General features: G+C 42.8%; 1 protein-coding gene and 1 long non-coding RNA gene across 8 annotated transcripts in view; one reads left to right on the forward strand and one right to left on the reverse strand.

Annotated features, from left to right (window-relative positions):
- LOC135313039 (uncharacterized) overlaps positions 1 to 7,487 on the reverse strand; it is a 31,182-nt gene extending 23,695 nt beyond the window's left edge. For all 6 annotated transcript variants that reach the window (XR_010372599.1, XR_010372602.1, XR_010372598.1 and 3 more), the window contains exon 1: positions 6,887 to 7,487. This is a non-coding gene — a long non-coding RNA (uncharacterized LOC135313039). The remainder of the gene's footprint in view (positions 1 to 6,886) is intronic.
- The window catches only part of CPEB2 (cytoplasmic polyadenylation element binding protein 2), a 55,311-nt gene continuing 38,481 nt past the window's right edge, over positions 7,461 to 24,290 (forward strand). The window contains exons 1-3 of one of the 2 annotated variants that reach the window (XM_064449153.1): positions 7,461 to 9,062; positions 11,826 to 12,104; positions 22,870 to 22,960. In XM_064449153.1, coding sequence (XP_064305223.1) covers positions 7,881 to 9,062; positions 11,826 to 12,104; positions 22,870 to 22,960 — 1,552 coding nt within the window. In that variant the 5' untranslated portion in view covers positions 7,461 to 7,880. The remainder of the gene's footprint in view (positions 9,063 to 11,825; positions 12,105 to 22,869; positions 22,961 to 24,290) is intronic. The other variant, XM_064449152.1, reaches the window with a different exon arrangement.

Genomic DNA, 24,290 nt, shown 5'->3' on the forward strand with positions numbered 1-24,290 from the left:
GCTACCTACAGGATTCAGTGAACTCTACTTCAAAGCCTCCTTTCTCAAAAATTTCTAGAGCCCCCCACCTCATCTCCTAAACACGGTCAGACTATCGTACGCAACCCTTCAGAACCGATTATTCCAACACTGGAAGCATCACGCAGTTATTCTTAGCACAAGTGAGTTACATGAGTTTCTGGAGACCTATCCAATGATCACTGAGATCATGCCTTAAAATTTCCGGGAGCCTCCTACACCCCAATATTCAGGTACTTAAATACACACTGAACATTCGTGCAATTAGCAGAGATGTCTCATGCATTCTTCAAAGCAGTACCCAAACTTACCCTCAGAGCTGTGAACAACACCTTCATGTTTGGTAAATACTAGCAGCTGCATCTGAACTGTACATAGAGAAAAAGATGAGAAAATACTGTGTTCTGATTATAGCAGCACACACTGCTGGACAAACTCTTCTGCACACCGCACGTAGGCAAAAAATCAGCAGTAAAACCTTAGTGTTATCTCTCCTCAGAATAATTTTGTTTTATGCCCTAGTAATATAACCAAATTAAGCAGACATATTTTAAGGACTGTTAAAAAAAGCTATCTGATATGTGAGTGCACCAGCAACAACACAAGCTTTAAAATCCTACAAGCCATTTTGAGAATTAAACAGAGATTGACAGTATCTCTATTTTGTAGTGCCAACTTTTGGAACACTTCGCATTTGTCATGAAACATATGATGGTGTTGGCAGCCGTTCCCAGTTAGCACTGGTCCCCTTTGTGAAAGCCACTGCTTAAACAAAGAACTAGATATGGTCTCATCCTCAACAAATTTGAAGTGTATTTGCTCCACTGGTGAATTATTGCTATCCTGGACAGGAGGTGGAAAGCATGCAGGATTCTGCAGCACACAGAAAATAAGCTCTTCACAGTTTTGTAGGCTGTACACACGGAGCTATTCTATCACTTTTCAGCAACTCCAGCTTACATTATATCTACAGACTTACGGTAAGATGAGATAGTCACAGTATTTAAACCTTCAAACAATCTACGCTGCAAATCTGCCAGCCTCCTGTTCCTCAGAATGTTTCATCTCAGCTAAAAATTATCAGTCAGAGGGGTAAGAATACAGAGGTATGCAGCTGACTGTAATGCATTCCACCAGACAGTCTTTATGAATTTTTTAGCTGAACTTTCTGCTGTCCTTGTTCTTGCCAACCACATGCAGAACATTTTGGAGACAACAGCAATTCCCCAGGGATTTACATGCACTATTCAATTCCCAACAATAAATATATATATATATATATATCTCCTTTTTCTAAACTGAGTTTCATCTCTTATTTTCCTTCATCCTAAATTACAACTAACATCCAGAACTCGCACTGCATAGCTCAGAAACTAGCAGAAATTGCCACATTCAATTAGCACAGCAGAAGCAGCAAACTAGAAATTGGATTTCATTCACTTTAATTCACTAGTTGGTTGCCATAAATACTCATCTGTAAAACATGGAATTCTGAATACTCCACAGACATTATTTTCCTTTCATGAAGATGTTTGTTTACTTTGGCAGTGGTTCTCTTGGGAGAAACTTTAATGACTTCCACTACCAAAAAAACCCCAAAACAAAAAAGAAACAGAAACTGCCACTAGCAAGCAAGAAAATATTAGTCTAATGTGCTGGTTAAACTCCAGGGCAAAAAGGAGAAAAAACAGAGTAAATCATTACTTTGCATTCTTGTGACTAGAACCCATACCCTTCAAGTCCAGCAGGCAGCATAGCTCTTGTGATGGAAGCAAGGCTTTGAATAAAGGAAGAAAGCTGACCATCTCCTGTGAATTTTAAGAAGATTTTTAGCTTTAAAAACAAACAAACAAACAAAAACATAGCATGGGCATGGGAAGAACAGAATAAAGCAAACCTTCTCAATCCCCGGCATTAAATTTTCCCCCTGCTTTTAATTTCATTCCAACTCACAGTGATCTAACAAAGGATTCTTTCCCAATTTTGTTATATCTGGACAATTAATATTTTTTTCTTTTAATGAGAAAAACCACCAGGAAAAAGGTAAGCTACCATGACTCAATAGACTGCTCACTGCTGAAAAAGACTTGCCTACCTCCTTCCTAAGAATGCATGATTATTATTTTCAGAGTTTTAAAAAATCAAGAATAGAAAAACAGTAAATGAAACACATTGATATAAATCTTCAGACCTCTTTTTCCTGTGAAATGTCAAACCTCATCATCTGTTTTTCTACATGAATAACCTGCAGTCCCAGACTGTTTTCCACGTTTCCATGGGAGGAAAAAGTCATTAACAAAAATCAACTTTAAGGTTAAGAGGAAGCAGCTCTAGCAAAAGTATGTGAATCATATATTTTTGTTACCAGTTAGAACAATGTGCTGTTCCTGGAATGCATACATAAGCCTGTTTCAAAGCTTAAACTGAGGAACGAAGCAGACACATGTCACAGACCACAGGACAGCAGACTGTGTGCTTCCCTAAACAGGCTGATCGTAGGGACAGTCGAGGCAGATCTCTCAGCAGAGCCCTTGCAACCAGTGCAGGACAGACAGAGCTACCTAAATACAGAGTGCTGAAAAAGAGCCCAGAAAGAGATGATGTGGAAAGGGAAGAGGAAAGGTAAAACAAGAGAAAACAAGAAACTGGTATCAAACCCCCTCATTTTCTTGTAGTTGTAGAGCCTTGGAAGAGGGGTCAAACAGAGTAGTAAATCACTGTAAATGGTGAAAGGCCTGTAAATATTGTGGGCTGTGGAAAGAACAATTTGTTGCATTACAAGCAGCTGAGGAGTCTCTGTGCTGAGCCATTCCACAAGAGAAAGGGTTTTTTGAAGTCAGTACTATCTGTAGCCACATTTACTTTTGACTATAACATGCAAAAATTTACCAGAAAAGCTGCTTTCAGTATTGCAATTAAAGCAAAGTTAATTTTCATGTGTACATGTTATTTGCAGCCCATATTCAAAATCACAGCCACAGTGATTTTCCAACTAGCTAATAGGAGGGAAATAGCAGATTCTAGCAGCAGAGTTATTTTCTTTTTTATTATGTTAGACTCCTGATATTCTGCTGTTCATGTTAATTTACAAAATGAGGAAGCAGTGAAGTAACTCTGCATGCACATAAAAGTCTACATACTATATCTAAATTTGTATGTTTGATGATTTATTTTATATTCGCAAAAACCATAACACTTGTTTAGTGGTGTCTGATTAGGAAAAAGGGTGGACCCTACCCCCAAGGACGTACACTTTTTAAAGAAGTTAAACCCACAGACAGCTCTGAAGCAGACGCCATCTCAGCACAATCCCTTCCAGTTCTCGTAACTGCTAAAAGTTTTTTTTTTTGTTCAAGCAGAAAAATAGAATGGGGGGGCAAAATCCTTTCTCATGTAATAATATCCTGTCACTAACACTGGCCAATAGCAGGTGTTATTGTCCTGGGTTTACAAGAAGGAAAGAACTTAAGCTGTGCATGGTAATTTCCAGAGATGATAACCACTCAGGGGCAAAATTCAGAAGCCACTGCCTTGATGATCCCTTTCATGTCACCCAAACGGCAGCCAAAAGAGCTGCATTGTAATCCTTACAGTTTATTTGATTTGTCTTTATATATTGTTATTTTATATAGTTTATTGTGATTTGTCTTTATATTTTCTCTTCTATAGCATTGCTGGTTCAATTTGCCACACAAAATTTAGCACACAGTCGATGATGCAAAACACCAGACAAATAAGATGATCATTGTCTTTCAGGCACTGACAATCCCAGCCCCAGCTCTGCCACAGACCTCCTAGGTGAAGTTGGTGCCTGGTATGCTTGTTGCAATGAACACGCAGAAGCAGGTTGATTAATGGCCACAAGAACCGTAACTTAGGTATATTTGGTTTTACTGTACTGACAGCTTGCTTTGCAACATCTGCCTTTTCCAATTTACATATCATGTGCAGTGATATTGCATATGGCTTGGCATTTGCTTCTCATAACGTGTGTCGCCTAGTCTAAGCAACTCACCCCAGCTCCGTGACTCTCTAGCTTCCCCAAGTCACTCAGCTGAGGGGCTCTGCCAGTGTGCTGTTCTTCATGCCCAGCGCTTTCCGATGACAGTTGGGGAACGTGCAGCCCAAGTACCCCAGTATCCCCTAAGGTCTGGAAAGGCAAATCTCGGAAGTTCCTGAGTTGCAAATAGTTGAAGTAACTGAAGGAAGCATTATACATGCTTAGCCTGTTCTTACACATTTGTTTAGGCACCTGTTTTCAGACACTGTTATCTTCCTACCAGCCCAATCCAAAATAAAAGCTCTCAAACCTTCCCTGGAAAGGGGCAGCTAAGATAAAAGAAAGCAGGAAGTAATCAAGTGATTACACGGGAGAAAAAAAAACATTCAAGCGAGAGGGTACGAAGGCCAAATGGTCTAAAATCAAGAAACTGGGAACTGGAGAGAGAAAACAGACCATGCCAAGGGCAGGACTTGGCATTTCTTGATGGCACTGAGGTGCCATTTAAGAGACTTGATCTGGTGAAGGAGAAGCCAGAATCTGTGGCACCAGAATACACCAAGGGGTCTTGTATCAGAGGCAGAAGAGACAGAATAAACAGCCCAAAGAATTCTTGGTTTGACTCCGTACAGCTGTTCGTGCTTGTATCACAACCAAGCATATGCTGCAAGACAAAGGAGCACAAAAGACCTCCTGGATTTTGCAGCAAGATACAGCCAGAAGGTTTCCTCTTCATCATCATCAGAGAGAGAGATCAGGTTTCTCTCTCTAAAGGTACCTGCATTAAGGTAGGATGAATCATCCTTTGGTAGCACCTGTCTTGTGTTTGTAGAAGATTAGGCAGCGGATGCTCACTTTTTATATGGTTAAAAATAGATGAGATTCACCCCATGAAAGTTGTTCTAATACACATGCATGATTGGGGTAGGTAGCTACTACGGTAGAGGTAAGCTGTCACAGAGGATGTGAGTACTCTTGACTTTCAGTCAATTTAAAAAGACAACTCACAGATGCCACGATAGCTGTTTTGAAGGAATAATTGCTAGAATGTGGACTTGATTTAAAGTTGAGGGACAGAGAAGCTGACTGCTTACAAAAAAACCTAAATGAGTTCCTACACACTTTGTAGAAATAGGCAGTGGGTTATAGGACAGATACAGTGCAGCAGTGCTTCTTATTCTTCTACCCTTGCTAGGTGCCTGAGAACGCCCCAGGTAGAGGACAGCTTCTGTTCAGGCTTGCACATAACCGAATGTCAGGCGCGTGACACGAACGCAAAGGGAAGCCAGATGCTACCAGTTCTGCAGCTCACAAAGCTCATGTTTACAAAGACTGTGCCATGAAGTAACTCGCTATTCAGAGAGGAACCATTACTCGGCCAGCAACATGTACTCAGCATGTGATCATCCACAGGGCCTTGATCTGTGCTTTATTTTTCACCGCTTGTAAGACAGTCGGCTGCAGAGTTCTCGAAACAGATGCCAATATAATGAATAATTCTGGACTACTAAGCCGTAACAGAGCAAGGATAAATATGTATCAATTATTCTTCTCTGCTGCAAATGTATTTCCTCCTTAACCCTGCAAGATGGCACAGATACCCAAATACACACACCCACGCAGGTTCACGGTCACATCAGAGACGACTGCAGATGCCAATCCAATTTTTTTTCCTCTGCGTTTTACATGCATGTAACAAACACATAAGAGATTTAACAAATAAGAATTGTTACACTGGGTCAGACCAAAGGTCCACCCGCCAAATGGAAAGCAGCCATCCTGTCTTTGACAGTGGCCACTAATGGATGCCTAGAGAAAAGTACAATAGGTCAAGCATATAATGACACTTCCCCAATGAACTCTCACATTCAATAACCATGTATTAATTCTCTCACTGCTGAACTGCAGCTTTCCCAGAGCACAACGGGAGCTCACTTATTTTAGTCTTTTTGGGGATATCTACATCTACAACAGCATTGCATCTACAGCTGCCAATCTGTTTACTTGTTTGCGTTACGCAGTTGCCAAGAGCTGTGCTTCCACTAGACGGACGGGGTAGAACCCCACCTTCAATACTGTCCGTCCGGGAAATAACCTCGGGAGACACCCCACAACCCGCCGCACCTCAGCGCGCTCAGTCCCAGCTCGCGTGGGTCTCTGAGGGGCCCGAGGAGCGAGCGGCTGGGTTTGGTGGCAGGCTCTGGGTGCGGAGGAAGGGGTGACTGACCCACTTGCCCCGGAGCTCCGATGCTCCTCAGAGCCCCGCCGGGCCAGGGGCGCCCCGGTCGGGCAGAGACCCCCGCATCTCTGCCGCAGGGGGAACAAGAGGTCGCGTCACCCTAGGCCCGCCCCTCCCGGTCCCTGAAGGGCCGAGCAGCCGCGAGCCGACACCGAGCGCCCCGGCCCGGCGACCCCCCTCCCCCCGCGATGTGTGAGGGCGGGGCCCGGCGCACCCTGCCCCGCCCCCCCGCCCGCCTGGGGAACACCGCGGGAGGGGGCGGGGCTCCCCGTCTCGTGCCGCCCGCCCGCCCGCCGGCGGCGCGCGGCCCTGCGTCAATGCAAATGAGAGACACGCGAGGCGAGGGGGCGGGGCGCCCCTCCTGCCCGCAGGAGGGCCGGACGGGAGCACAGGCAGCGGGAGGAAGCACCACCCCAGCCTCCCTGCGGACAGAAGAGCCGGTCGCACCCGCTGCCGCAAAACGAAATAAAATGGGTGTATGTCGGGTATTTCCCGCTGAGGGCAGGGATGCCGTCGGAGCCCAGTGGGCGCCTTCCTCACCCAAAGGCCAGCAGATCTTCAGGGCGTTACTCCAAGGCTGCCACTTCCCCCCCCTCTTCCCCCCCCCCCGCTTAAGTGGTAGCGCTCACCCGGCTGGTCGGCGCCGTATGCGCGGGCGTTGGTCAGAGCAGCGCCAGGGGGAGGGGCTCCCGGTGCGATGCATTATTCATGAAGGGGCGGACCCGCCGCCTCATTACCAAGGTCGGGCTGGCGGGCGGGGGCCATGACGTGACTATGACGAATGTTCCGGCATTCTTAAGGGTGTTGCAGCCGGCTCAGAGCCGGCAGTGGGGGTGGGGGAAGCAGTCGGGGGTCGAGCGGAGCCCCGCTGGGGGAAGCGGGGCCGCCTGCCGCGTGAGGGGACCGGCGGCCGCCCGCCCTGCCTGCCTCCCCGCCAGTGCGAGCCCCGGGGCGCCCGCCTTCCCCCGGCGCCGCGGTGTGGCGGCTGGGGGGCCGGACGGAGGGGTTACCGGGGCGGGGGGGCACGACTGTCCGGGGGTACTGCTGATGGTTTGGCGGGTCGCTGCGGGAGCGACCGTCGGCGGGAAGGGCCGCCCGACCGCGGGTCCCAACATATCGGAAGGGGGGGGGGGGGAAGCCCTCACAAAACCAGAATTATTTATTATCGAAAGGCTCCGGTATTTGTAAAATCCGTCTAGTGGAGACTATGGCAAGGAAAAGGGCTTTATTCTAGAGAGCGGCTGGTTTTTGGCTTATGTAGTGGTTCGCGATAGGCCGGTGTTTAACTCCCCGCTCCCCCCGACGATTATTAATTATCTTTGTCTCTTCAGCCTCCCGGGGTGGGGACGCCCCGCCGGTGCCGGGGAGCCCCCTCCGCCGCACGGGGGTCACAGCCTCGGGCTCTCGCCGGCGGCGGTCCCCGGCCCCAGCCCACCGCCGGGGGTAGGAGGCGCCGGCTCCCTCCCCTCCCTGGCAGCGGCGGCAGCCGCCTCTCATTCCTCCTCCTCCTCCTGCCCTTTCTCACCCGCTGCAACCGGTTCCTCCGGCGGCGGCGACCCACCGGACACGCCGCCGCCGCCCTCGCCGTTCCCCTCGGCGGCCGCTGCTGCGCATCATCGAAACATGCAGGATGAGCTGCTCCTGGGGGTGACACAGCAGCAGCCAGGCGGCGAGAGGCTGGGCAGCGGCCCCGCATCAGGACACCCCCCTCTCGGCCACCCCTCCTCTGACTTTAAACCCAGTCTCAGCCCCCACCAGGATTTAAACAAGCAGCAACCGCAGCAGCAACAGCCGCCGCCTCCTCAGCTGAGCCAGAAGAGGAAAGAGTTTAAGCAGCAGCAGCTCAGCAGCCCAGCCCAGCTCGGCAGCAGCCACCCCCTGGATAACCACCACCCCCCAGACTATCATCACCACCCCCCGCAGCAGCAGCAGCAGCAGCAGCAGTTCAGCCACCCCACTGACAAGTACCAGCAGCAGGAGCACAGGCAACAGCAGCAGCTCCAGCTCCTCAGCGCTCACCCCCCGGAGCCGCCGCGGACGGGGGACTGCCCGCATCACCGGCCCCTCAGCCCCGCCGAGCACAAGGGCGGCGCGGACAGGGGGGGGTCGGAGCGGCTGGCCCCTTCCTGTCCGGGGGGATCGGTGTCAGCGGACCCCAATGTGGGGGTGGCCGCCGCCTCCTGCGTGAATCCGCCTCCGTCTCCTCCTCATCTGCAGGCGAGAGCCAAGCTGCCCCCCATGGAGTCCCCCCCGAACAGCCACTTGCTGGGCAGCCCCGGGAACCTCCTGCCCGGCGGGCTAGGCTCTGGCTTCAGCAGCCTGCAGAGCCCGGAGATCCCCAGCCCCCATCACCAGAGCGGGGGCGGCTCCTCCTCGGCGGCTTCCCCTCCTCCTCCGCCGCTGCCCGGTTTCGGCACCCCTTGGTCGGTGCAGACCTCGTCGCCGCCTCCGCAGCAGACGCAGCAGCCTCCGGTCTCCGGCGGCGGCGGCGGGCAGATCAGCGCGATGCCGCCCCCGAGCCCGGAATCCGAGACCAGCTTCTACCCGGGGATCCCGTCGTCGATCAACCCCGCTTTCTTCCAGAGCTTCTCGCCGGTGTCTCCTCACAACCCCTGCGCCGGGCCCTTCAGCAGCCCCTTCTCGGCCGCCGCCCCCCCGCCGCCGCCGCAGATGAATTTACCTCAGCAGCAGCAGCAGCAGCAGAACCGGAGATCCCCTGTGAGCCCCCAGCTCCAGCACCAACACCAGGCGGCGGCCGCCGCCGCCGCCTTCCTGCAGCAGAGAAACTCCTACAACCACCACCAGGTACCGGGCGGCGGCGACAGGAGGGCCGGGCAGCCGCCGCGGGGCGGCAGGGAGCCCGGGCGAGCCGGCTCCGGAAGGGAGCCCGGTACGGAAAGGGGGAGGCTGGGGCGTGAGGGAGCCCCCGGGCGGGGAGGGGGACGCCGCTCCTCTCGCTTCCTTAGTGGCGGGATCGGGAGGTTTCTGTCTCCCCGCTGCCGGCGCCGGGCTAGGCTGCGCGGCGGTGACAGCCCGGCGGGACCGCGGCGGCGGAGGTAGGGCGGGGCCCGGCTGTGCTGCTGCCGCCCCGCCGCGTTCGGCGGGCCGAGGGCCGCCGGGAGGGCCGGGGCACCTGCGCCCCCCGCCCGGTGCGGGGCCGGGCTGGAAGGCGGCCGTAGGGGCCGGCCCGGGCCAGGAGGCTATTGGCAGCGGCCCGGCCGCTGCTCCCCGCCCGTTCCGGCTGGCAGGTGACGGGGCGGCCGCTCCGGCCGCGTCCCGGCGGCTGTGACCGGCCCTTCTCGCCGCGCCAGCCGCTACCCGGGCACGATACCCTTTATTTTCGGGGTGAGAGGGGAGGGGGCTTCCTCTTGCTAAAGAGGGTAAACGCTCCCTTTCGTGTCAAGGAGTTTCACCGTGAAAATCTGCCCGTCGCCGCCCGCAGCCGGCGCGGTGTCCCCGGAACAATGAGCCTGACGGCGCCGGCGGTGCCGCCTCCCCGGGACGCCCCTTCCCGGCCGCAGAGCTGCCCTCGCCCCGCGGCGCGCTCGGCTGGGGGCACGGCTCGCCCGAAGTAGGGTCAGATGGGAAAGCTGCCAGCGCTGTCGCTTTCTCAAGGGTTTTGCCCGAAATCACTTTAACTTTTATCCAAAGGCAGCGCAGTGTTGCGGGTTACCGTAGCTCAGCTACCGGTTTTAATCGAGTGGCGTGACGATCCTGTGTTAAAATGGAAGTTTACCTTTCTTCCTAGAACAAAATATTCATTGTAAGAAATCAGAGAAAAGCAGACTGTTAACTAGCAGTTAATATTACCTGCTAGTGCATTATAGCCGCGTCTTTCTCCGATCATCTGCTCGATTATGAAGGGCCGAAGTTATATAGGCCTCATCTTCAATGTCCTTTAATTCTAGTATTAAATCCTATCGGTTTTAATCGGTAGAGCTGGATTTGTGAAGCATTTCTGTCAGAACTGGAATCTCACGTTAGTGTGCCTGACCAAGAACTGGTCTGGATGCATCATGATTAGGAGCTAGTTGTCCTATAATAATATCTATAATAACCTTCTTCAAACGAATTCCAAAGCAGTTCCCCAACAGTGAGGTGCACAGGAATTTTCTCACAGTTGTAGGTAGACTTAAACAGTGCCATGACGGCATAGCTAGCAATATTAGAGGCTTGTTAACATTTGGCATTATCTCTTAAGGTTTGTTTCACAATAGAGTGCCTGCCTCTCCCAAAATTCCAACCAAAGTATTCAAGTTTTACAACATAATTATCTATCATTATATAGAATGCGATGTTTTCCTGATTACTTGAGCAGGAATGGCTTTAGTGGGTCTTTTGTTTGCTTTCAGAGGGGGGGAGTATTGTCGTAATTTCATCTTTCTGTCTTCAGAAAGTTCTGTTTTCTCTAATACATAACATATTGACATGCTTTACGTATTTAAGGTATTAGAATTACAAACTGAGGGTTGCTTACAACTAAGCTTAGACATAAAAGTACTGCTTTTTGACTTCACAGAACTGATTTTAGAATATCCCGCCACCATTTCTATGTTTGAGAAAAAGCCTTTCCAAGAACAGTCAGATTCAAAAACATTAAAGATAAATACTGTTCTTCACTGTCAGTCAGGCTCAGTGGGTCCACCTCTTGGTAGTATAACAAACACTATAGGTCACTTTTTAGCACAAGTTGTGGCTTAGGAGTAAAAAACTTATCCTGTAAAATCTTCTGTATGAGGACTGCTTACATCTTCATATTGTGAAATACAGTGCACTTGCTAGATACAGAAATACTTCATACCACGTCTAAATAGGAGGAAAAAAAAAATCCTTCAAAAGCCCTCCCAGATTCCACCCTGCAGAATTCCACAAATAGTCCTGTTCATTAATCCAAAAATACTTGAGCAGTGGCTTCAGAATAATGCATTTTAATGTGGAAATGTTAAGATAGCTCCTTCAAACAGATTCTCTGTACGGTAATCAGTGTTCTTTCTGCTCTTATATGGTAATACCAAGACAATGATACTGAAAATACTGGGGAGGGAGAAATCAATCTGCCATCTGAATTTTAATTTTTAAATTTCTACTCACTGTAGTGAAATACTCTTTGCTGAGTAGAAATAATTTTAAAAATTTACCTCTCAAATTCCTGTTATTCTTTGCAGGGTTCTCACTATATAATACCAAGTAATGTATGATAAAATGGTCTCAGGGTTGTTTTTTTCTTTTGTAACATGGTTTTACACCCTGGAATAGTTCTGCTGCATAGCTTTAAAGAATGCTACCAATTACTAAAATGATAATCTAAATTGCTTGCACAAGTACTGTGGGGTTCTTTTGGGGGGTGTATACGGAAGTGGGAAGTACAGTTCTTGATGCTATGTTTTGTTCCTTGCCTCAGTAATTAATTTACATGTTATCTGGAAAGTGGTTTATAGAAATCTCTGTACATTGATTACTTGGTGGTTTGTTGGTTTGTTTTTTTGTTGTTTTGTGTTTGGGGTTTTTTTGAAGTAGAAAAACATTTCAAGTACTTTCAGATTCATTTATATTATTTTTTCTTTTTAGCCTCTTCTGAAGCAGTCACCCTGGAGCAATCAGAGTAGCGGCTGGAGCACAGGAAATATATCCTGGGGAGGAATGCATGGCAGAGACCATCGTAGAACTGGAAACATGGGAATTCCAGGAACTATGAACCAGATTTCTCCTTTGAAGAAGCCCTTTTCTGGTAATGTCATAGCTCCTCCTAAATTTACTCGCTCCACTCCATCACTGACACCAAAATCGTGGATTGAAGATAATGTTTTCCGAACTGACAGCAACAGTAACACTCTCCTTCCTTTGCAGGTAAGGATGGTATGTAACTGGTGTGTTCATTGTCTTGCATAGTATTTTGGCTTCATTCATTTTAAAGGAGAAGTAAACAGTTGTTACAGCCCTCACACTTGGTTTCAAAATCCTATATTTCTATATTATTTTTAGTCCTAAATTGCAACTAACCCTGTGTTTTTAGTGTATTCAGCAATATATGATTCTCACAGTTAATTAACAGTATTGACTGTCAAGAAAATAGAAACTGTAGCTGCTGATGCAGCAATAGAGCAAATTATGTTTAATCTAGCAAGTATTTTCTGCCTATGGTAATACTCATATTCTTACAAACCCCTCTAAAGCTCAGGATTTTTTTTGCTCACTTGCCTTTATACATAGGTTTTCTTGCTTTCATAGATGGCCTGAGTCTTTGTCATGTTCATCTTTTATTGGTATTCTAGGCTGTTTGCATGTTAGTAAGATTTTTTTTTTCCCCCTCCACATTCTAGCTAGCAACTTTTATGTTATGTTTTGGCTCAAAGCCCTGTGATTTAGAAGTGTTAAACAGGAGGATGTGTCTTAGAATTAAAGATACGGGTTTACCTCCTGAATTTTGTCAGTGACACCTTATGTGACTTTAGGTAAGTCACTTAACTCCAGCCTCAGTTACGTGTCGGCAAAATGTTATTTTTCCCTTTCCTGCCTATATTTATTTAGTCATAAGATTTGTTGTTGGCGGAGACCTTTAATATTTTGCATCCCAATCTCAGTTGCCATTCTATCAATTCAGTTTTGCATGTTTTTTTTTTGTTTTACAGAAAAAGCTTGGGCAACTTACTTTAGAAACCATGTATTTTAAAATAGAAAGCAAATTATTCCATTAATTCTGTATATTCTATAATTTGCCTTTCGCCTCTGTCAGCTTTGTTTTTGTCTCACACTGAGTTACTACATTCCAGCAAAAGTAAAAAAGATGGTACGTGGGGAAAGTAATTAAAATGTTTCTTTATCTCCACCTGAAGCTATTATAGTTGTTTTTTGTTAGGTTTCACACAGAGTAACCTAGGGTTTCATTTGTCGTAATTGTGACCATATTTGAGTTTGTATAGCTATATTTGTGTCAGTTAGCAAGTTAGCCCTTACGTAGCTGGGACCAAATTTCCTGGTTCCTATTTTTCCTGCCACTTTGCTAGTACAGTTCCATTTGGCACAAGAGGCCATGTTCCCACACTATCCAGGTGAGCTCTAATACTTGTAGTATTCTTGAGACTAATGGTGACTTTTGGGCTTACCTAAATTCTCTTCCAAGTGTATATGTTGGACCTGAAAACTTAAGATGATTTGCCTATACTGTGAAGACCTGTTCGGTTAAATAGCCTTGCAGCTGGAATATCATAGTTCAATAATTGTTTTGTGGGTGGAAAGATGGGGAAAAGAGGTACCACTTTTTATGTATTCAACCTGATCTGTTACAGAAAACAGATTACAGATGGATAGGTAATACTTTGTGGTGGAGGGCTCAAAGAGCAGTTGAAAGGGAACACTGAAATATCTAGTGAAGGTGTTAGCTTAAGGAACAGGGTTAAAAATATTAATGTCGTCATACGTAGAAACTGCAGCAACGTATACATTGGAATTCATATGCAGCTAAGCACAAGTTGTGAATATATTGACCCATTCAATATGCCTTACAAGTCAGTATGACTATTACTTTGAACTTTCAGAAGCTTCCTCAGTGGTCATCTAATATAGATGAACTCATTTTATGTCTAAACAAAAGTCTTATGCATTCAAACTATAATCTGAATAATTTCTATCTAGTAGGCTAGAAAAAATTCCTTGCCATTTAACTTCATAATAATTACATTAGTGTTTCTGTTTGGGGGTGGTAGTGTTGGGGATTTTTTGTTGGTGTTTTGTTTTGTGTTTTTTTTTTTTTAAGAGTGTCAAAGTGAGAAGAACACACTTCGTTGGTGTTACCTGTGAGCACCAGAGCTATCAATTAAATAGACCTGTCTGGCTGTATTTGTGCTGCAGATCTACCTATGCCTAAATCTCCCTTACATGTATAAAGTTATAGCTGCAGAACATGGTAAAAATAAACCTCTTTGAAGGGTTGCAGTGTTATCCATTGCTATTGTGGAAATACTGGATGTTTCCATAAATTACTTTGCTACACTTAAATTGTGTTCTTATTTTTCAGTTGTTACACTTGTTATATGGTTAATTCCTTGTGATGACTCTTATATTTTGCAAGTCATAATGAAGAAGCTAAACAGAGCTTGGAGCTTGTGCTTCTTTTCATCAGGACTTGAGCTGGCAATTGCAATGCTGTCAAACACCCATCTTGCTAATTTGTACTGTGCTTGTCTCCATAAAAGGCTGAGGTATTTAGATTGAGGATTCTTAAAGATACAGTAGCAATTTCAGAAGATGCTTAAAAATAGCAGTAATTAAATTTTGTGCCATTTGGAGAGTCTTGGATGAAAGCATTTATGTCTACGTAGGAGTTACCTATTTCTTCCAAGCTTCCACAGAGCAAACATCTTAGTATGCATGTTGAATACATACCGCATCATTCAGTTTTGCAGAATACTTTTCCGCATGATCATGCATCTTTGTTTTAACTGCAGTAATCATTTTGCATGGCAGGGGCAAAGCACTTCTCTGAACTTTAGCTACCTCAAGCTTAGCAAATGAAAACAGCTTAAAAAGACAGTGTTCTCACTGACTTAATTTTCTGTAGATCATTAATGTTCTGCTACCATATTTTTATAAAGCTATAAGTTTTTTGCATAATCTAAATGGCATTCAAGTGTCAGCTGCTCCTCCAGTTTCTGTAAAACACATACCTGATGCAAACAAGATAAGCCACAAAGGAATCACACACAAATTCAAAGCTTTTTCCTTCCACAAAACTTACTTATTCTTTGGTGTTTGCATTGATGGATGGTCCCCAGCACAGAAGTCATATCAAGTCTGATGAAAAAATGTTTCTTGGCATTAAACTAATATGCTGGTGATGATGAATGTCATTACTGATAATTGAATAATTAATTATGTGTCTTACTTAAAGGGATGAAAGCAGACTTTCTGTACTTCATAGTCAATACTGAAATACATCCCATGTGAAATAAAATTCACAGTAGCCACGTTAGTTACAGCAAAGCTGCCTTTGCTTACAGCAGTTATGAAGGACATCTCTCAGAGGAATTTTCCAATGTTCAAGAGTGTTTGTTTTATTTTTAAATAAAAGTAGTTAAACATCATGGCAACACTGATTTAAATGTGAGCAAATTAAGCCAATAGCCAAGTTTTTCTTATATGACTCACCATAAGAAGCTTTTTTTTTCTCCCTCAGGTTTTTAAAATAACCCAGACTACAGCAATTAAAGGTCTTTTGTAGACAAAATTATGTCTACAAGTTTAAGTTCTGCCACATTGTTTGCACCATTACAGGTACTTCATATATGGAAGGGATTGTTGCCTTGTACTGGAATCATTAAGGAACAATTAGAAAACTTGTCAGGTGTTCACACCATCTAACTTAAGCACTTAATTGAGGAGCCTGCTTCTCCTTAGAGAGAATCTAGGCTCCTTATTTAGATAATCTAATTCTTTAGAAGAATATACCTTGCACCACTGACCATACACAGCCCCTGGGATTCTAGCTGAGGTACTTACGTTGCATGTCAAAGTTAGACAATATGAATATTCTCTCTTATTCCCTGATCTAGAGTTAAAAAATAAAAACAGACCTAAAAAAACCACCCCACAATATAGAGTACAAAGCTAAAAATGTATTTCTAACCGCAGATACTGATTATTTTTTTTTTTTAAAAAAATGGTTCAGGCATTTCTGTGGCGAAAATGCAAGCATATAGAAATCAGTGTTTTAAATATTATTTTTTTCATTTACATTCCTTGGATGAGGAAAATAATTAACCGTTTCTAAAACTGTTTTTAAAATTGCAGTATCTGCTAACCCTATTTTGATTGCAAACTTAATGTTTCTTAATATCTTGCAGATAGGCTTACTGAAACCTATTACAACAAGTTAATAATGCACTTCAGTGATATACACTTAAGTGTTTAACAATTTTCGTTCTAGTAAAAATACTGCATTCTATGAATATTACCTTAGTTCCTGTGTCTCTTGAATTAAGGAAATACACTGCATGTCTGGGTGTTTTTCACCTTGATTTGTCCTTCCTGTTTGTTTGAACAAACAATACATGCAAGGTTTGTGGTCCTAAAAGCTGAGCTTTATTAATCCACGTTTGAATATAGCTCTCTAGCTGGGGATTTGTATGGTAGGGTACCATCTCTCACAAATGCACATTTTTATTTTTATTTTTGAAATGTGCTATGGATTTCAAAGAAAACAAAACACTTTCAAAGCAAAATGAGTTAAGATTGTACTTCACAACAGGTGTTAGTTTTGTATATTTAATTTAAACTGCTGTCATGCTGCTTCTGTCTTACAGTCACTTCCATTTGGAGGATTTCAGATTCTCAGTATGACAGGTTTTGTACAGTTTAGTAAATAGGTACCAGCTTAAATGACGAATCTAGATGATACTTATACCAGTCAATACTGGTATAAGAGCAAGTTGCTAAAGTTGGGTTCCTAACACAGTCTTTAGACTCATAAATAGGTGGCCTGTTTTTTCAGAAGTGCTGAGTGTTTGGCAGCTCATGTTAAACTTGGAGGCATTGGGAGTATCTAGCTGTTAAGTTCTTTTAGTCTTTGGGCTAGTGTAATCGTCCAAACACTGATTTATATGCCAGGCTTTACCAGTTAATTTCTACTAAGGCAATACCTGCAATAGAACAGTGTCCTCAGGCTTTTTAATGCAAGAGACTGATTATCTGGGACTGGTAAAATAACATAGAAAACGAGGTATTTATGGCTGGGGATCATACTGGGGATACCTCTAACTGGACAAAACTGCCTACTGCCATACTTTGAACTTCAGGATCAAGACCTTGAAGTAAATAGTATTGGGAGCTGCACAGATGAACGATTCAAAGGAATCAATTAGCAGAAAGTTTGTGAGGCTTACCATACAAACGTTTTTGACTATTTATGAACTAAGAATTCTTTCCTACTGTTAATTTGTTTCAGTTATACAGCTCATTCAAATAACGCAAGTCAAAATCAGAGTTAGGAAAATTCAACAAAGTATTCAGCAGCCATGATAGTATAACAATGATGTATATGCTAAGTAGCATGTCTTCACCTCGTTCTGTCTGGCAAAGCACGGTTGTTCTCCAAAGTTAAAATGAATACATTCTCACCTAAGATCTATCCAAAACTACATTTACCATATGGTCTGATGTATTTGCATTTAAGTACTCAAGACTGTATAGATATTTCTGGATGGGGGCAGGATGAGGCAGTTAAGAGAGTAAAAAAGACCAAAAGAAGCCCAGAAGAGCCCAAAACTTGAATAACAACTTCCCCTTCAAATGTCTAATTATTCTTTTAGTTATTTTGTTGAAGCAAATCTTCTAGATTTGCCTCATTTGCCTTGTCAATCTTGCCAAGCCTTTAATCATCTCCATAATGTGTCTGGTTGTTTGCAGTTCATGAATATATATTGTTGAGCTGAAGTACTCCAGTATGGGTACAGTACATGCTGTTGGGATTTTTTGTTTTTAAATTCTTATGTAGTGGGGAGGTAGGTGTGCCTTTGCCACAGGACCTGTTCTTGGTGCATTTTAGGCTCAATTTTAGCTAGCTTACATAGCTGGTTGTGTCATTTTAACTTAAAACACTTCTGTTGTTGGGTTGACCATTCACTGATGTCTACCAGATATGTAGTTCATCTTTACCACTAATGATACCATGGAAAGTAACCAAGCAATTTCATGGGTCTACTTTAAGCCTTCCTCCTTCCTTTTTTTATAGACCTAGAATTGTAGTTAAGTCAAAGGTTTTCACATTAAGTTTTTCATTTATGCTAGTTAGGATTTCAACAAGGGGCTTGTGATTACAGTATGTTTTTACTAAAATGAGAATGACTTGAAGTTTAGATGTTAGCAGAGATGATATTTTAGAATATATAATGTACTTAATTGTTAGGTTATTACTGCTTACATTAATACTGAATAACTATATTCAGATACTTTAAGTCTGTGAGTATTATTAAATCAGCTGTCACTTTCTAGTCTTAGAACACATTTTTATTCAGGTCAATTTTAAGGTGAAAAAAATTGAACTTGTTAACATTTTAGTTTGGAAAATGATTTTAAAAAAAAAACAGTTTCTTTAATTGAGCTTTAAAAAGGTCAGTTAATTCAGCTAGGTCAAAGCTACAGAGTCTTTTTTTGCAGGCAGCTAAGACCAGACTCAAAACTGGCTAGTTTTGTTTCTGGCCCCCATTGGATGGTGCTACATTTCTTCAGACTATCAAAGGATGTGTGAAGGAGCATGTTTTAAAGATATTTGCAGTTACTGAATTTAATACCAATGTTAGAAGTCTAATTTCTTATTTCAAATAGTCCTACAGATCAGTAGTTTAAAGCATGTATCCAAAATTCAAAGTTGTTTAACTTCTTAACTGTGAACATCTATTTCTAGTGTTTGTGGTTAAAGATTAGCAAAACTGTATGCACTGTTTAATAGTTTCTGTCCTTGTATTTGCTGTATGCGTAAATGACAATACATAAGCTTTGAGATGTTACTACACTGGGTTTCTGCAAGTGTGCAAACAGGATAATCTTTGCATAAATTGCATGGTTATATTTAGAAGTCTTAAATAGATTGTGCCAAGAAAAATCATTTGTCCAACAATTTAGTGCTGAAACTGGTTCTTTGTAGAAAGCTGCCCTCCTCCCATTCATTCTGCATTTAGACGTATGGGGGAGGACTCCTGAAATGTGCATTCTGTAGATGCATTTTGCATGATGTTGTCAAAAGGTCTTTCTAGCACTAACTGGATTCTATGGGAAGGATAATTCATGCTTCTCCTATATTGTGTGAATTTGTAAAAATTCAGAAATAATTATCACTCTTCTACAACTTTCTTACATAGTCTTAACTTTTAAGTTGAGGTGACAATTTGTCACTTAGCCATACACCTCTGAATCTGTCGGCAGTTTTACCAAAACCAAGTTTTCAATTCTGCTGTGTATGAATGCAGATGTGATTTTGGAATTGGAAAGGTGGGTCATGCAGGATTCAAATGTTTACACAGTTAGAAGTAAAAAGCCAGTGTGAAAATTCATAGTGCTTGGGAGAAGTTAACTGTTGGCTTTGGAGGCAAAAATAGTGTTATGTTGTGACATTCCACTGAGATGTGGACCTTCTGACACAGCAAGTGTTCGCTTGCTTCTTAGGACAGAACTGATGAGCCACAGAGGTGAGGGAAATGCAAAATATTTTACAGGAATTCCACCTTGACAAAAGGAGCTTTTGGAATCAGGATGATACAAACCCAGTATTAACATATACGATTATGTATCAATGCCTTTGTACTACTGATTAGCTTTGGTTTTATGATTTCAACACAGCTGATAAGCAGTTATCTTCTAAAACAACCCAGAACTACCTTTAAAACGAAATGGAAATAGCTCTAATTGTTGGGACTACTTCCATTTTGTTTTAAAGGTAGCTCCGGGTTGTTTTAGATGATAACTGCTTATCAGCCGCACTGAAATAATGAAACTGAAGATAGTTTTCCATGTACGTGGAAATAGTCCTGATTCTTGGGACTGTCTAAAACATTCATGTTCAGTGGTAGTACCTCTTCTGTTTGCCCCAAAGATTGAGCAAAATCATGGTGGTAGTTTTCTAATTCAGTAGAGCACGCTGTAGAAGAACTGTCTTCTTTCAAAGTTTTGTGTGTTTTTTTTTTTTTTCTACAGCAGATCTTAGTCTTTGCTGAGGTGATCTACATTACTGAAATACTTCTAAGTTCTGCTTTGAAATGAAAACTTCATATTTGCATAGATCATGGTGCTCTTTAAAGATTTGTTGTACATATTTGGGGACCATAAAGCTGTGTTTTAGCATTATAAAGCCTAGCTGCACAAAGGTTTAAAATGAACCTTGTACCCAAAGAATTACTTACCTCTTTTGAGATAGTGAAATTTCAGATAATATTGCTTTATAGTACATAGGTCATCACTGTAAATTGGAATAGATGTTAAAAGTTTGAAGCACTGATTACCTTGATATTACCCAACTCACAAGTGGATAGTGCGATGTGGGTAGTGAGATCGCAGAATGTAATTCCCGTATTTAGATCCTGCTTTACTTTAGTGTATTCACAACATCTTTATATTGTATGGTGAATGTCTGTTGCATGTTTCCACTGCCAGAAAAGAAGTAATAAAATTCAAAGAAATAAACCTCTCTTTCTACCTTTATAGACATGAACTTTCTTAGGTGTAGAGAGGATTGAAACAGTTTACTTCTGCTTTCAGCAGTGCAAGACCTTTCACTTTGCATACACAAAACTTGCAAAACAGAATGATGCAAGGGTAAAGTTACAATCCCTGCACCAAGTCAGCCAGTGGAGCAGAGTACAAATGAATCACAAACATGTCACATGTTGTACTCTTCCATTTCGCTGTAAGATCTATGAGTGCGCCAACATTATGAGTTAGCCATGATGGAGCCCTTTCTTAGAGGTTTCTGCTCTCCAGAGCAAAGTCAAGTCTATGCTAATGACCACTTGCCACGTAGTCATGTATTATCTCAACATACACATATATAGCAATGTTCAAAAAATAAGAAAATCTTACTTAGTGAGCCTGTAACAAAGATAGTGTGACACAGACAGTTCAGTCCAGTTTTTACCAGTACTAGTTGTTTCTCTCCATCAGCTATAGAGGCAGCAAAGCATGTTTTCTGTTTACTCAGCATTTTTTTCAAGAGCACTTACCTAACTACCAAGTACTGACTTCAGCTGAATGTAAGACTTCATTAGAAATCCTGATGAGATACCTTCTGAATGCTGGGGGCCAGTAGGGAACAAATCCAGCTTTGTCACTGCTCACACCTTCTACAGAAAGCAAGTTTGCTAACAGCAAGCAGGTTCTTTTCATTTTGCTACTGAGAAATGAGCCTCCAAGGGCATGGGGGCAGATTAGTCACTTCAGTTTCATCCTGCTGCTTCTCAGGGCAGCTAGAGAACTAAATGAAAGCCAGCCAGTCCCAAAAAGAGGCTGCTGTGAACTAAAATAGTACTGGCAGCTTGTTGGCACTCAAACGGGGTTGAAGATCACCTCAAAAAGTGTCAGTGGCATTTGGTCTGGGATGTGGCAGGAGACAAGAGAAATCTATTTTATTAATTTATCATTACAATTATCTAAAGGCTTTGAAAAGAAAAGGATCTGATCAAATGAACATAGCAGCTTGCTTGCCCAACAGGAAGCTGTTATTCTTCATAGTTGTTTGAGGGAGAGTGAGCTGAAAAAAAAAGGCTTTTCCCTCTTCATCCCAATGTTGTATCAAGTTGACTGAACTTTCTAAGAAAGATGAAAGTAAAATCTTAGTTTCATCATGGCTTGTTTTGCAAAGCTGTTGCTAAGTCATGGTTTCTGACTCACTGAAAACCTCTCTTTCAAAGCTTGCTTTTTCACTCCCCAAACATGAAGAATACCTGCTTGCTGAGGGATGTAGCTTGCAATTAATCTATGTTCTGCTGAACTGTCATGGAAAGTCACAGTGAGTGTGGGTCAGATACCTTCTGTCCCATTATTTATGTACTAACTGGATGGGTGCATCTTCAGTGAATTTTAACGGTCATGGGATGTGTGTAGTGTAATTCATCCTACTCTGTTGAATTACTACAGTGCAACCAGAAAGCAGACAGTAAAATTAAGGCATGACTACAGGATTCCTTTAGGTGCAATACAGCCCAGCCAGAAGCCTTGCAAGCAGAAGAGACTAAGGGTTTACACAAACTATTTTGGGTCTCTGAAGGTATCCCAGAAAGACCAAAGTAGTAGTCATCTCCTTTTCTGTCTGTGTATTAGAAAGCATGTGAGAAAATGTTAATCGAGCATAAAATCAGTGAAAACATTTATGATTTATTATAATAACTGTCATATTCAGTAAAAATATTTGTAAGGTATTATGGTAATTCGTATTAATCTTCATGTGCAAAAAAGCTGTATATCTCTATAAAGCTTTTAATCTATTAGTAAGCTTTGTGACATTTTCTTTCCAGAGTTTAGCTTTAATTTTCCAATCTTTAACCATTTAGTGCTGACTGTTTGTAACTCATGTCTTTGTATGCAAAGGTTCTCAGTATTCATTTAGAAGCTGTAAGTGCAGTCTCGGTGGGGGGCTGGGGGGCCCGTGGAGCGAGGTACTTAGCCGCACCAAGAAAACCAAGAAAATGCTTTCTTTCATATGAGGTGACTGTCCTCCTTGTCCTGTAGTTCCCCACCTTATTGTTTAACTTCTGTACGAAATTAAATGGAGCTCTTACAGGCATTACTCTCCTTAATAACAGCCTAACACTTAACTGTGCTGTTGATCACTAGAACTGATTCAGGCAATTCTTCTGAAGGAAACAGGCAATCACAGGCTATCAAAGTGTATACACAGAAGAGTTCTTCACTGTGCATCTCTAGGTTTATATTTAGAGGCTATTAAACTTACTGCTAAAAAATCAGGTCTTCCTGTTAATAACTTCAGGCATCTTAAGCTTTTTGTATCACTGTCCATCTCCAGAGTGTCTGAGCGTACAGCCTTTAGAAGGCACTTTTGTCTTCCTGTCAAGTTTCCTGTTAAAAAGTACAGAATTTGTATTCCAATACTAAGGATTTTGTTCTCTTTTAGGATCGAAATAGAATGTATGACAGTCTGAATATGCACTCTTTGGAAAACTCCCTTATTGACATTATGAGAGCAGAGCATGATCCACTTAAAGGTATGTTACTATGCTAAATAAAGAAAAAAGGGTCATCCATTCTGCATATTTGAATTAATACTGATTTCTAATTTAGATTCTAGGGTCATACTAAAATAGCAAATGAATTATTTTCTCAACTGACATGAAAGGTCAATCTTAAGTGGTATTTTATTGAGAACATTGGTTTACAGCTGTTTAGAACTTAACCTAAGCTTTAGTAGTTTCATAGGTTTTTCTCCCTCTCCCCTCCATTCTTCCCTCCTTTCCCCCAAGAAATTAATAGTTTTGAGTTTTACTTGCCTGCTGTAGGAAATTCTACCTCAGTTTGTAAAGACACTCTGTTCTGTTACAGGTAGCCAAAAGAGGGTGGGAGGGGAATCAAACTGCTACCAGTGTTAGCCAGTTAATTTTCCGTTTCTTTGCAGTAGAACCTGAAAAGAAAACTAAGTCCACTGCTAAATTCAGTTTTTGTCCTTTCAAATATTTTTTAAAGCCCCCAGAAGATGCTAATGAACCTAATTGTCCAGCTTCTGTTTGTCTGAAGAAGTCCAGAAATACACTTGGCTTTAGAATGCTGGTTCCTTTTACCCTTCTGCGCTCTGTTCAAATCATTTGGCCACAGCAGCAAGCATATAGCTAAAAATTGTGGGCTTCAATTTTAACTCGTCTATTCACTGTGCAGTAACTCACTCTTTTGAATTCTGTTTTTCCATACTTATTCTCAGGTGGAGTTTACCATTGAACTTTGGGGCAGGGAGCCCAAGCCATTTTATTTGGTCTGATCAAATGTTATTTCATCTGTGGTGTTAGAATTAGACTAACACATTCTTAACTTTTAAAACTATCCAAGACTTCAGGCTTGCTTTGCAGAAGTTAAGTCTCAGTATCAAAACAATTGAAAAAAAGAAATAAAATGAAAAAAAAAAAAATTTCTTCCTTTTTATAATGTTATTTACTCCCATCCATTCTCCACTTCTAGGGGCTCCTAGACTTTATATAGATTACGTTAGCACATAAGGGCCTAATTTGAAAGACGCTTTGCTAGATTCTGCTCATGGTTCTCTTAAAGTCTGTAATCAGTTGGAAGACCTGTAGTACTCACATAGCATGTTATAGTATTGTAAAATTTACAATGTAAAGCCAAAAGTGTGGAGTGCTTTTTCAAGCTGAAAATCTCTACAAAGCATTAGTGAGTAGGTAGCATTTATTTAGCCAGTTAATTTTCCTCCCTTTTCAGACTGGAAGCTGAATTTAAATTTTATTAAATGTTCTTAAATCTGATCTCTTGTTTCTTACTCTCTACAGAGAATTAATTCCAGTTTTAACAATTTTATCATTTAAGTCCATT

This window comes from Phalacrocorax carbo, chromosome 4, assembly GCF_963921805.1.
Source record: "Phalacrocorax carbo chromosome 4, bPhaCar2.1, whole genome shotgun sequence".
Taxonomy (NCBI): Eukaryota; Metazoa; Chordata; class Aves; order Suliformes; family Phalacrocoracidae; genus Phalacrocorax; species Phalacrocorax carbo.